Raw genomic sequence first — 13878 nt, forward strand, 5'->3', positions numbered from 1 at the left:
AGAATCATCTGGGTCATTAAAAAAATTAAAAACAAAATCAAAACTGATACCCAGAGTAAGCCCCTAAAGATGATGATTGCTGATTCAACTGGAATGAGATGGAGTTTGAACACAGATTTATTAAGCTTCCCAGGTGATTCTAATTAGCAATTCAAGAACTAAACTAATGGATCACCTAAAGTTTGAGAAGCTTTGCCCTAGAGAAATACTTGAACATGTCCGGTAATATGTATGTTCAAGATTATTCATGAAAACAATCCAAATGTCTATAGAGAGGAGACTGGTTAAATAAACTGCAGTATTTACAGTGTAGCAATATACAGCAGTGAAGGTGAACAAACTACAGCATATACATCAACAAATCTCAAAAGCATAAAGCTGAGTGAAAAATATATGGAAAAAATGCAGACAGCATAATTCCGTTCATAAAAGATTCCCAAACAGGCATGCTAAACCATATATATTTGAGGATAAATAGATATGTTATAAAATTACAATAAAAACGCAGCATTCCGTATGGTGGATATTGGGAAAGAAGAGAAGGATAAGATGGGGCACAGCAGATAGGGACTTCAGAGGTACTGATAAAATTCTAGGCTGAGTGGTAGGTACAAGGATGTTTTGTATGTGTGTATACATACATATATACATACACATATATATATAAGTGTAAATATATATATACATTATATATATATTTCATATATATCTATTTTTTTTCTTTTTTTTTCTTTTGTGAGACAGAGTCAAGTCTCACTTTGTCACCCAGGCTGGAGTGCAATATCACAATCTTGGCTTGTTGCAACCTCCACCTCCCGGATTCAAGTGATTCTCCTGCCTCAGCTTCCTGGGTAGCTGGGATTCCAGGTGTGCCACCACACCCAGCTAATTTTTTTGTACTTTTAGAACAGACAGAGTCTCACCATGTTGGCCAGGCTGGTTTCAAACTCCTGACCTCAGATGATCTGCCCGCCTCAGCCTCCCAAAGTGCTGGGATTAACAGGTGTGAGCCACCACACTCGGCGCACACACACACACACACTCTCTCTCTCTCTCTATATATATATATACACACACACACACACACACACTATAATATATATACACATTATCCTATATATACTATATATATATATACTCTATAGTATATATACTATATATGTTGGTGTCAAATTTGACACCAAAACTAATTAGCAATTTCAATTTATATGAGACCGCCTGGATGGAGTACAGTGGTACAATCTTGGCTCACTCCAACCTCCCTGTCCAGGGCTCAAGCCATCCTCCCACCTCAGCCTCCCAAGTAGCTGGGATTACAGGTATGTGTCACCATGCCCAGCTAATTTTTGTAGAGATGAGTTTTGACATGTTGCCCAGGCTGGTCTTGAACTCCTGAGTTCAAGCAATCCACCTGGTTTGGCCTCCCAAAGAGCTGGAATTACAGGCATGAGCCACTGTATCCAGCCCACCAATTCTTAATTGCGGTGATTTTGCCCCCAGTGGATAGGTCCCTGCAACAACAAATTATTTGGCTTCAAGATATCAACAGGGTCGAGGTTGAGAAACCCTGGACTAGACATATATTTTGCTGAGGACACATCAGTCTGTGAGTACCAAGGCTGCCTCAGACACTTCTGAGGGCATTACAGAATACATAGTAAAAGATGGTATTTACTATGTAAGAATCAGAAAAACTGTTAATTCCAAAACACAGTTGGTTCCAGGGATTTCAGACAGGGGACTGTGGGCCCTGTATCATCATTCTTGTAATAGCATGTCTTCCTCAAAGGTCACAAATCTCATTAAAATATGACCAAGGTTTCAGAAAACAAAGGAGATGAATATAGAAATTCACTGGCCATAACAAGTAGGGCGAGAAAGAACTTTACATTTTATAATTTTTTAAAATCACAATTTAAAATAAACTAGCCTTTTAAATAGTGCCTGTATATTAGCATCAACTGTTTTCATGATCTCTTTTAATGTTCTCACCATAAAAGTTATCAACATGGGTAACATACAATAATAAATCACTAACAAGACTCTTAAAACCACAAGAGCTATTTACCTTTCTCTGTGCCTGAGAATATGGAGATGATTTTATTCCTGGGCTTTTTCTCCTCTGGAACAGAAGGCAAAGGTTTCAAACTGTGATTGGCTGACAAAGGGTCTTTGCCTCCAGTGCTAAAAATGGTACTGCTCATTCGCACAGGAGGTGCTGGAGGCTTGTCTTCCAGTTCTCCGTTATCAGACATGATTCAGAATTATGAAATGGCCTGAAATTGGCAAAAGTTACAATTAGTAACAAGGTAAAAAAAATAGCACAAACAAACAAAAAACAGTAATAACTACCCCTGCCACAACTCTCAAGTTGGAAAATATTATCCATTTAGAGTGACATTTGCAAAATCTGGAAAAGCAATGTGTAAGAGATATAACTCTCTTGAGATGTAACAAAGGTAATTTCCCTTAACAAAGTTGGTAATGGTCAGCTGAAAAATGTTTGAAAAGTTAAATGAAATGGTCATGATACTACCAAAAGCTATTGATCTAACCAACTGATTTTAAGAGACTGTTTGTTCTCAATGGAAAGACAGACAACATGGAATCTTTTTAATTCCAAAGAGAAGAAATATGTTCCAACCAGCAAATTACAGGATATCTTGGGTAGGTGCACCTCTAGAGCAGAGATAGATGCTTTGCTATTAAACCTATCAAACAGCACACCTCTAATCTGATTTTATGCACGCCAACCTTGCAGTTACAACTTAGCCTTCAAAAAACTTTCCTAAGGCATTCTTATTTATTTACTTATTTTGAGAGTCTCGCTCTGTGGCCCAGGCTGAAGTGCAGTGGCATGATCTTGGCTCACTGCAACCTCTACCTCCCAGGTTCAAGTGATTCTCCTGCCTCAGCCTCCTGAGTAGCTGGGATTACAGGCATAAACCAGGATGCCTTTTTTTTTTTTTTTTGAGATGAAGTCTCGCTCTTATCGCCCAGTCTAGAGTGCAATGGTACCATCTCAGCTCACTGCAACTTCTACCTCCTGCCTTCAAGTGATTCTCCTGCCTCAGCCTCTTGAGTATCTAGGATTACAGATATGCACCACCACGCCTGGCTAATTCTTGTATTTTTAGTAGAGACAGGGTTTCCCTAAGTTGCCCAGGCTGGTATCGAACTCCTGACCTCAAGTGATCCGCCTGCCTTCTCCTCCCAAACTGCTGGGATTATAGGCATGCACCCCAACGCAGGGCCAAGGATTCTTAAAACAATGCACTACTGATGCAGTATTTGGTCTCTGAAAATTTGACATCCTAATTTACACAGATTAGCCTTTTGAGTTTTTCAGACAATCGCACAGAGCTTGATCAATCTGGATAAAGTGACAAAATTAATACAGAGCATGGCTGAAAGGCTGAGTGTGGACACATCCCTGAGGTTCTGTGACCCTGTAAGTGCCCTGTCCAGGCAGTCAGGTTATCTCTCTGGCTAATTCAGTGAAAACTTCAATCTTGCTTACCCATACTTCTAGGTATGTATTTTATGTATTTAAAAAAGCAGATTATACATATTTGAAATTAGCAGTAAAAGGGAGATGATCCCTAACTTACATACTAGTTCTGATTCAAAAGTATGTTTCCCCACTAAATATAGTTTTGATCTGTAACTGAATCTTGATTGTAAGATTACTTAATGCATTTAAGTGAACAAAACCTTGCATATATACAATGAAAAGAATGCCAACTGTTCAGATAACTTAAAAATAAATTTATTAGTTTGAATGCTTATACCTGATGAAAAGTAGGTATAATTTAAGATTATACCATCTTGCAGCTTTTATTTCCTTGATAGGAGTGTGTCACTAGCACTATGGTATATTTTAACTCTCAAAATGATGATTATTTTTTCATTCAACAAAAGAGGAAGAATAAAAAAAGGTAAAGAAGCAAACATATTTCTGGAAGTGATATGGTTTGGCTGTGTTCCCACCCAAATCTCATCTTGAATTCCCACATGTTGTCCGTGGGGCCAGGTGGGAGTAACTGAATTATGGGGGCAAGTCTTTCCTGTACTGTTCTCCTGATACTGAATAAGACTCACAAGATCTGATGGTTTTAAAAAGAGTTTCCCTGCATAAGCTCTCTCTCTTTGCCTGCTGCCATACATGTAAGACGTGACTTGCTCCTCCTTGCCTTCTGCCATGATGTGAGACTTCCCCAGCCACATGGAACTGTTAAGTACAATTAAATCGCTTTCTTTTGTAAATTGCCCAGTCTCAGGTATGTCTGTCAGAAGCATGAAAACAGACTAACAGAGGGGGTAACTAGCTAGAGAAGGGCTGGGAAAAAGGAGTGAAAAGGATCTCTATTTGTGTGTGAGAAAAATTTTCTGGTCTAAGAAAGAAATGAGAGCAGGATCTAAGGCGGGGCAGACAACATGCCCTCAGATGATTCTTCCTAATCAGCTCATCAAAGCATGCGGGGGTTTTAAAAAAAAAAAAAAAGAAAAAAGCAGCATGTGGGTTTTGTTTTGTTTTGGGGTGAGATACTAGCAGGATGTAACTGGCTATTCCTAAGTATGGGCTACTACCAGTGTGCATTACAAAAGGGGACCTATCTTGCTACAGATAGAAGACAGACAAGGTTTAGTAACAACATTGTAACCAGGTGTGGTTACAATGTTGTCACTAAACCTAAGATAGGCTCACACCTATCATCCCAACACTTTGGGAAGCCAAGATGGATGGATCACTTGTGGTCAGGAGTTTAAGACCAGTGTGGGCATCATGGTAAAACCCTGTCTCTATGAAAAATACAAAAATTAGCCAGGTGTGGTGGCACACACCTGTAGTCTCAGCTACTTGGGAGGCTGAGGCAAAGGAATCACTTGAGCCCGGGAGGCAGAGGTTGCAGTTAGCTGAGATCATGCCACTATACTCCAGCTGGGGCAACAGAGTGAGATGCCATCACAAAACAACAACAAAAACAAAAAACACACAAAGAGCACAATAATTACTTAGTGTAAAGTGACTATAAATTCTATCCTCAAGGCTCCCACCCACATAGATGGAACATGAGTAGAAACTGCCAGTGCACCTTCAATAATAGTATAAACCAGCTGCATGTTATCCAGTTTTGTGGTTACCAGCATATGTTCCAGAATCAGACTGCTTTGGATGGAATCCTGTTTCCACCATTGACTTAGTGTGTGTCCTTGGGCAAATTACTTAACCATGTCTCATGACTCTTGAAGAAATGGCTGACTCTAAGCATGGGACAGGGAAAATGGAAGATGAGACTAGAACTTGCGATAGTGTCAGAAGGCAAGGAAGTACTTTAAAAAGATGAGGAAATGCCAAAGGAACACAGGAAAGACTTTCCACAGGCCAACGTGGGATGATCTGAGCAAATTAGTATACTACTAGATTATTACCGAAGGTATAAAATAAATTTTATTCCATACTGACACAAATCAATAAATAATAAATGGGAGAAAAGGAACAAATCTTTCTTACAGGAGAATTGCAAATAAAATAGGAAAATACATCTCCCTCTAAGAGTTTCAGCTTAATCTGTGTCTCCTCTTGAGTGAAGGCTGGACTTAGTGACTCATTTCCAAAGAACAGTGTATGGCAAGGGAAAAATAACTGCAGTGAAAAAACCTGGCAAACATGCCTTAACCGAGTGACCACTGTTAACATCATCAGTGACAAGTCATGGTAGTATTACTTATCCCTAAATCTAATGGGATGGGATGCATACTTCACCTCTGTGGTATTCTTCCCCCAAACCCATAACCCCAGTCTAATCATAAGGAAGAAAACCAGACAAACCCAAATTGAGGTATATGCTACAAAATTCCTGACCACTACATTCCTCAAAACTGTCAAGGACACAAAAAACAAGGAAAGACTGGGAAACTATAACAGATCAGAGGAGATATAACCATAAATGCAACATGACACCCTGGATCGGATCCTGGAACAGAAAAGGGGCACTGGTGAAAACACTAGTAGAATCCAAATAAATCCTAGAATTTAGTTAACAGTAAGATACCAATGTTGTTTTCTTTGTTTTGACATACGTATCATGGTTATGTAAGATGTTAACATTAGAGGAAGCTGGGTGATAGGTATATAGGAAATCTACTATCTTTGCAATTTGTCTGTAAATCTAAAATTATCCCCCAGCAAAAACTCTATTAAAAAATTTCCCTCACCAACAAAAACTCTTTGGACTCTTTATTAATTTTTAAGAATATAAAGGGTCTTGTGGCCAAAATGTTTTGAGAATGGCTACTTGGAAGAAACTGGGTAGCTTTAGGATGCCTGAGTTGAGAACAGATACTGATAAAGGGAATGGCTGCCTTAGATACTGATAAGGGAATGGCTGATTGGATCTGTTCCAGGATCCAATCCAGGGTGTCATGTTGCATTTATGATTATGTCTCCTCTGACAGGCTATACAAATTGTACCTCTTTTTTAATAGAGTTAAATATAGAGCCATCTACCATGTGACCCAGCAATTCCACTCCCAGGTATATAACCGAGAGAAGTGAAAAACACATGTTCATGCAAAAACTTTATATGAATGTTCACAGAAGTGTTCATAATAGCCAAAAGATAGAAAGAACCCAAATATCTATCACCTGATGAACGGATATACAAAATGTGACATATCCATAAGACAAAATATTGTTTGCTCACAAAAAGAAGTATTGATATATGCTGCAACATGGATGACCCTTGAAAATTAAGAGGAAAAAAGCCATAAAAGGCCACATATTGTAGGATTCCATGTCAGATGAAATGTCTAGAACAGGGGCATCCACAGAGATAGAAAGGAATTTACTTCATAAACATGGCTGATTGGTGAGTGGCTGCTAAAGAGTGGGGGAAATGAGATGTGACTGCAAATGAGTATGAAGTTTCTCCAGGGGATGCAAATGCTTTGATATGAAGACAGTGGTGGTGGTTGCGCAGTCTTGTGAATATATTAAAACCACTCAACTGTAGAACTTTAAAACGGTAGATTGTAGGCTATGCAAATTGTTTCTCAATAAATTAATATCGACTCACAGGATAAAGCTGAAATGAACTAACAAAGATTAAAAGCTGCTGCAATTGTTATCATCATTATTATTTATAAGACTCTATGCTAAGAAATAAAAGACAACCAGAGTCTTCTCTAAATAAGAGAAGACCTAGGGGGAAAGACCAATACAGACTTTTTTGAGTTAGGTCAGCCATTCCCTTTATAGGTGTCTGTTCTCAACACAGGCATACTAAAGCTACTCAGTTTCTTCAAGTAGCCGCTCTCAAAACATTTTGGTCACAAGACCCTTTACATTCTTAAAAATTAATAAAGAGTCCAAAGAGCTTCTGTTGATGAGAGTTATGTCTATCTATATTTACTGATGAAAAATTCAAACAAGTTATTGCTCAGGTGTGGTGGCTCACGCTTCTAATCCCAACACTTTGGGAGGTTAAGGTGGATGGATTACTTGAGACCAGCCTGGCCAACATGGTGAAATGCTGTCTCTACTAAAAATACAAAAATTAGAGTGGCGTGTGTCTGTAATCCCAGCTACTCAGGTGGCCGAGGCAAGAGAATCGCTTGAACCTGCTGGGAAGTGGAAGTTGCAGTGACCTGAGATAGAGCCACTGCAATCCAGACTGGGTTACAGAGGGAGAATCCATCTCAAAATTACAAAACAAAAAAACCCAAGTTGTTTAAATAATTCATTTAAAAATAACAATAAACCATTACATGTTAACATAAGTAACATTTTTATAAAAAATGACTATTTTTGGCCAGGCGCAGTGGCTCAAGCCTATAATCCCAGCACTTTGGGAGGCTGAGGTGGGTGGATCACGAGGTCAAGAGACCGAGACCATCCTGGTCAACATGGTGAAACCCGTCTCTACTAAAAATATAAAAAATTAGCTGGGCATGGTGGCATGTGCCTATAATCCCAGCTACTCGGGAGGCTGAGGCAGGAGAATTGCCTGAACCCAGGAGGCGGACGTTGCAGTGAGCCGAGATCGCGCCATTGCACTCCAGCCTGGGTAACAAGAGCGAAACTCCGTCTCAAAAGAAAAAGTTAAGTTGAGTGAGAAGACTGATATTCTTTGATATTTCTGCAAGTCTTTTTCATGTCTGACGTGGTAGGAGACAGCCAGATTATCAGATATGCTTCTGCATTCAATCTGTTGTGGTATGTTGTTTTAGCTGAAGTTTATGAAAAAAAATCTGGTCTTACACAGATACCCACCTGAAAAGGCAGGAGTATTTTAACAGCCTTCAGATAACTGGATATTCTTCTTTGGTATTACACTAAACCTGACCTTTCTAAAAGGTTACTTGTGGAATCTGAAACCACAGCAATGAATCTTTTTGTACTCTTACATCAATTGATTCTCTTGAATTTTGAATGAATCTGTTACCTAAGCAGTAGTTTTACGATATCATGAATTGGTTTTTGGAAAATATTGGTTCCCTGGGTTTTAAAGGATATTCCAAATGTTGACACATTTAATTATACAGTAAAAATAAAATCACATTCATTAATTTCACCACCTATCTCATCAGAAAAGTCTTTCAAGCCGGGCACCGTGGCTAACGCCTGTAATCCCAGCACTTTGGGAAGCCAAGGTGGGTGGATCACAAAGTGGGTAGATCATGAAGTCAGGAGTTCAAGACCAACCTGGCCAAGATGGCAAAACCCTGTCTCTATTAAAAATACAAAAATTAGCTAAGCGTGGTGACAGGCACCTGTAATTCCAGCTACTCAGGAGGCTGAGGCAGGAGAATCGCTTGAACCTGGGAGGTGGAGGTTGCAGTGAGCCGAGATTGTGCCACTGCACTCCAACCTGGGTGACAGAGCAAGACTCAGTCTCAAAAAAAAAAAAAAAAAGAAGTCTTTCAAGTGGGGGGAAACTGCTAAACTCAAGATAGTAGATTCAAGTTTTCTGAAACTAATTTTGGCTTGAAAGCTTAAATTATATCAGTAACAACAAATTCTGTCACTATTTTTGAGGTAATACCTGCAAAATACCTAAGTCTGAACAACCAGAATTTGTGAGCCAGTTGTTATTTCAAATAAAAAAATGGTGTTCCATGAAACAGGGAGCTAGTTTAGTTCTCTTGCAAAAGTGGTTATCTCCAGACAATGACTCAGACTTTGGTATGCAAAAGTACCTTATGAGTACTTCCCATTTTGCTATACAGAATACTTGATCAATAACTTCATGGTTCCATTAAGTACATTATTAAGTGAAACTGGCTTTTTACTGCACGCAGTTGGCCATGGCCTTGATATGTGTTAAAGTAACAAGCAATTTGACCCACTTCTGCTTTTGCCCCATCAATGCATATGTTGACATAGTGTGAAAGCAAACTGTTAAGCATACTATGAAAAAAAGTTTTGACATCATGACTCCCCCACAGTATTGTAGACCACACTTGGAGAACTGCTGCTTTAAGGTGTACTCCATCGTTACACTTCACCTACATACCCTCAATTCTTTCTGATATTTTACGGAGGTGGCAGAAGACTCATATTTATTTCATCTTATACTCTACAGAACATATTTTAACAGAACAAATGAGCAACAGCTAGATTTCCAAGCTAGGGTACACAAACCCCTCCTCAATCCTTAACATGTTGAAAATCCAAATATGTGCAACAGTATTTGCTATATTGCTTTTCATTACAGTATCAGAAAGATCAGCAGGCTTTCATGACTTAACCAGAGAGACACTTTCATTTATATGAGAAACAATGCTAAATTCTAAGCAAATAACATTACACAGCAACTTTCAGAACACAGCCTTTCCTTATACCTTGGTTATTCTTAAAAATTTTTCTACTGCTCAATTTTAATATACTGTGCAGTAACTTTTTTATTTTCTGCACAAATTCAGTCTAGTAGAACTAAAGAGGAGCCAGTGCATTGTATTTTTCAGAAGTTTTTAGTAACTACACACTATGTCATGCTGAATTAGCTGTCTCAAGGAAATTCCAATTAACATGACTTATCCTTTAAGCGATATTTGCCTAAATAAAACCCAAATAGTAAACTTGAGTCAGAGATGTCCCTAATGAAATTACTCAAGATGACAAATATGCTGCAACAATTCTTATATGCCAGTGAGTGAGATCTCAGTAAATATAAGCACAACCTTTGATACAATACTGATGGCTCTGCCATCTGCTTAGCTGAGGACTCACCACTTCATGTCTGGATTGCTCTCAGTCTCTATGTCTTCAGCTGTTGTTCAGTGGAAGTTAGAAGAAGTTCTATCAGGTTGGTGCAAAACTAATTGCACCAACATAACATAAAATGCACTTTTGGTGCAAAAGTAATTGTACCAACCTAATAACTGGCTTCTTAGAAAGTCTCTATGTGTTCAGTTTTTTGTTTGCAGAAAGAAGTCAAAATTGGTTAAATATACTTTAATTATCATGCAGTAACAAGTGCTATGACTCTCTCCTGACTAGCTGCCCATAACCTAGACTGAGGACTAAACTCTGGCATTCAGGCCATTGAACTCCAAACTGCTGAGTCAATCTGATCTCAAGTGAATGCACCACATAAATCCTATGCTTCATATTCCTCAAATACACCAAAGACTTCAGTGTATTGAAGAGCCTATATCATTTTTACGTACATATTTCCGCATTTTTAGCTTTTCTTTTTCCTTTTATTTACCCACCCAAACCTTTTAAGACCCAGGGAAAATGATTTCCTTCCTAAGGTCACTCCTAGCCCAAAATGATCCCTCACATCCTCTAAACTTGAGTTACACGGGAAAATAAATTCAGATAGTATTAAAATTGCAAAGGATTAGAAGTCATCTAGTCCGTCTGCCTCGTTTCATATGTGGAAAAAACCAAACCACCAAAAAGTAAGTGGTTAGCCTAAAGGCACATAAATCTAATGACTAACAGCACTAAGACTAGAACTCAAGTTCCTAACAACTCTTCATGGCATGCTCTCTTTTCTTACTTATGCTAATATATTGGATCATTCTTTGGTAATGAATTACAACTGTAAACCCTTAGTTATTTTACCCGTTTTTCCTACCTAAGACCTAAAGCAATTCAAAGGCAGGTACTGTGCATATATTAGGCAATGTTTACTGATTTATGGTACCAAACTCTGTCCACAGATAAAACACTATTCTTGAATTTGTTATAATTTTTATTTTTTGAGATGAACTTTCACTCTGTTACCCAGGCTGGAGTGCAGTGGCGCAATCTTGGCTCACTGTAACCTCCACCTCCTGGGTTCCAGTGATTCTCTTGTATCAGCCTCCCAAGTAGCTGTGATTACAGGAGTGTGTCACCACACCTGGCTCATTCAATTTGGTTTTTTTTTTTGAGATGGAATCTCACTGTGTCACCCAGGCTGGAGTGCAGTGGTGTGAGCTTGGCTCATTGTAACCTCCGCCTCCCAGGTTTAAGCAATTCTCCTGTTTCAGCCTCCCCAGTAGCTGGGATTACAGGTGAAAGCCAACACACGTGGCTAATTTTTTTTTGAGGTGAAGTTTTGCTCTTGTTGCTCAGGCTGGAGTGCAATGGCACAATCTTGGCTCACTGCAACCTCCACCTCCTGGGTTCAAGTGATTCTCCTACCTCAGCCTCCTGAGTAGCTGAGCTGGGATTACAGTCATGTGCCACCATGCCCAGCTAATGTTGTATTTTTAGTAGAGACAGGGTTTCTCCATGTTGGTCAGGCTGGTCTTGAGCTCCCAACCTCAGGTGATCCACCTGCCTCGGCCTCCCAAAGTGTTGGGATTACAGGCATGAGCCACTAGCCCCACCCCTTTTGTATTTTTTTAGTAGAGACAGGGCTTCACCATATGGGTCAGGCTGGTCTCGAGCTCCTCACTTCAGGTGATCCACCTGCCTCAGCCTCCTAAAGTGCTGGGATTACAGGTGTGAGCCACTGCACCTAGCCTGAATTTGTTTTCTTAAACAGCACTAGACAACATAAACTACCCCATATTAACAAAAATATCTTTAGAAAGATTTATATTTTTCTCCTCACATCTGATTCATGATCCTCAGTTCTCTTTTCCATAAAATAGTATTTTGTGTGTGTGTGAATTGCTGCTTCTGACAGTGTCAAATGTCTGAAAAGTACCAGATAAGACTGTGATAAAGTTCTTTATACTCACCTTATATTTTAGCCAAAATATTAGATATCAAAATAATTCATGGTAAAATACTGATTTACCTTATGTTTTGCTCAACCATTAGTCAAAAATGTTATATTTAAAAAAAGAGCAAATGGTAAGTAGTGCCTCTCTCCAAATCTGTTCAAACACTTTTTGCTACTTTTCAGTGAAAAACAAGTAGGCGAAACAAAAAGTGTGCCCAAAACACACTGTACTCTTCTAAGAGGCCCATTGTTTAACTGTGACACGACTCAAACACAAACAATTCCTCAATTGTCTACTGAAGGAGACTAGGGGTAGCTAAATATACAGCAGAAACGAACAACGTAGTGGTATCTGGAACCGGTCAGTCCAAATAGTGGAAATTACTGAACTTATTATTATCTACTGGGATCAACTGTAGTACTCCAAGTGTAAACCATATACTATTGAAAAACACAATGGTTTAAAGAGCACCATTTTGCTTTACATTTTTATTTATTTTTCAGTACATTATGAACACAGTAATGCAACACTAATCAATCAGACTTCCCACAATCTCTCAATAAGCCGCAAGAACCCCAACACCAATGGTCCTTCCCTCCCCCAATCAAAAAAAAAAAAAGGCTCAAATGCCTTTGAGAGCAAAAGCATCAAAGAAACCATTTCCAAATCACCTGAAGATGACAACACATACTCTAAACAGAAGGTTCACAACTCAGAAGAAAGAGTGTTTTCATTTGGTGACAATGGCCATAACATCAGTCCTACTAGTAGCAAAGCCAGAAAGAAAAGAGGGAAACGGAGAAAAGAGATGAAGAAAACATAATCTGGGGACAGGTAAAAAAGAAGGAAAATAAAACTGCTTCATACTCTAAAATAAAGGACTGGATAACATATCAAATCTTTTTAAATGCATGGATGGGCTAGTAAAACAAGAGGGATGATTCCACAGAGCCCCAAAGCAAAGTGAAACCAGGAACTCAAAAAGAGTAAGCAATTTACTAATCTAGTTATTCTTGAGGGATTCTGACTAAACCCTGGAGACCTCATGCTTCCATTTTGATGGCTGCCACAGAGGACAGGAATTAAAACCCAGTCTGCCTAATGTTGAAAAATTAACAGGAGTCCTTCCCACATAAGGCTAGGCCTGAAAAAGGCTATAACCCACAGAAGGACCCATCAGGAATAAATCCCTCTGGACAGAAAAGAACAAGAAAACCTTAAGCATTCTGAGAATGGTGATGGTAAGAGAAGGAAAAAGATCTCGGAAAAACATAGATATGGAATGATGTGTCACAAAACACATAGAAGCAGCTTGAAAATAAAAGCAGAATAGAGCAAATATGAAAACACCATACAGAACTGTCAATAAGAAAAAATACGTGAAAGCTAAAATTCAACATTTGAAGTAAAAAGCAGCACAGTGTTAGAACTAATGAACAATGAACTAATGAACTCATTGCAGACAATGAGGCAGAAAGTATGAGGAGATGAGTATGTTAGATGGTCTAATATACATCCATTTGGAGTTCCAGAAGATGGCAGAATGAAGGACCAGTCCACTGAATAGATTAACAGCTGAGAAATTTCCAGAACTAATAAATAACACAAATCTGTAAGTAGAAGTCTAATTAATCAAAAGCAGGATAAAAAATTATCTAGAAATAGACACATCGTAGCATTACTAAGAATATAAAAGACAAAGAGTTC

The 13878-nt window shown here is 38.8% G+C and overlaps 1 protein-coding gene across 2 annotated transcripts in view; it reads right to left on the reverse strand.

The window, feature by feature from the left end:
• Positions 1–13878, reverse strand: part of PAK2 (p21 (RAC1) activated kinase 2) — an 85663-nt gene that overhangs the window by 40415 nt on the left and 31370 nt on the right. For both annotated transcript variants that reach the window (XM_078350585.1, XM_054245518.2), the window contains exon 2: positions 2069–2276. In XM_078350585.1, coding sequence (XP_078206711.1) covers positions 2069–2255 — 187 coding nt within the window. In that variant the 5' untranslated portion in view covers positions 2256–2276. The remainder of the gene's footprint in view (positions 1–2068; positions 2277–13878) is intronic.

The sequence above is a fragment of the Callithrix jacchus genome, chromosome 15, assembly GCF_049354715.1.
Source record: "Callithrix jacchus isolate 240 chromosome 15, calJac240_pri, whole genome shotgun sequence".
In the NCBI taxonomy this organism is placed as follows: domain Eukaryota; kingdom Metazoa; phylum Chordata; class Mammalia; order Primates; family Cebidae; genus Callithrix; species Callithrix jacchus.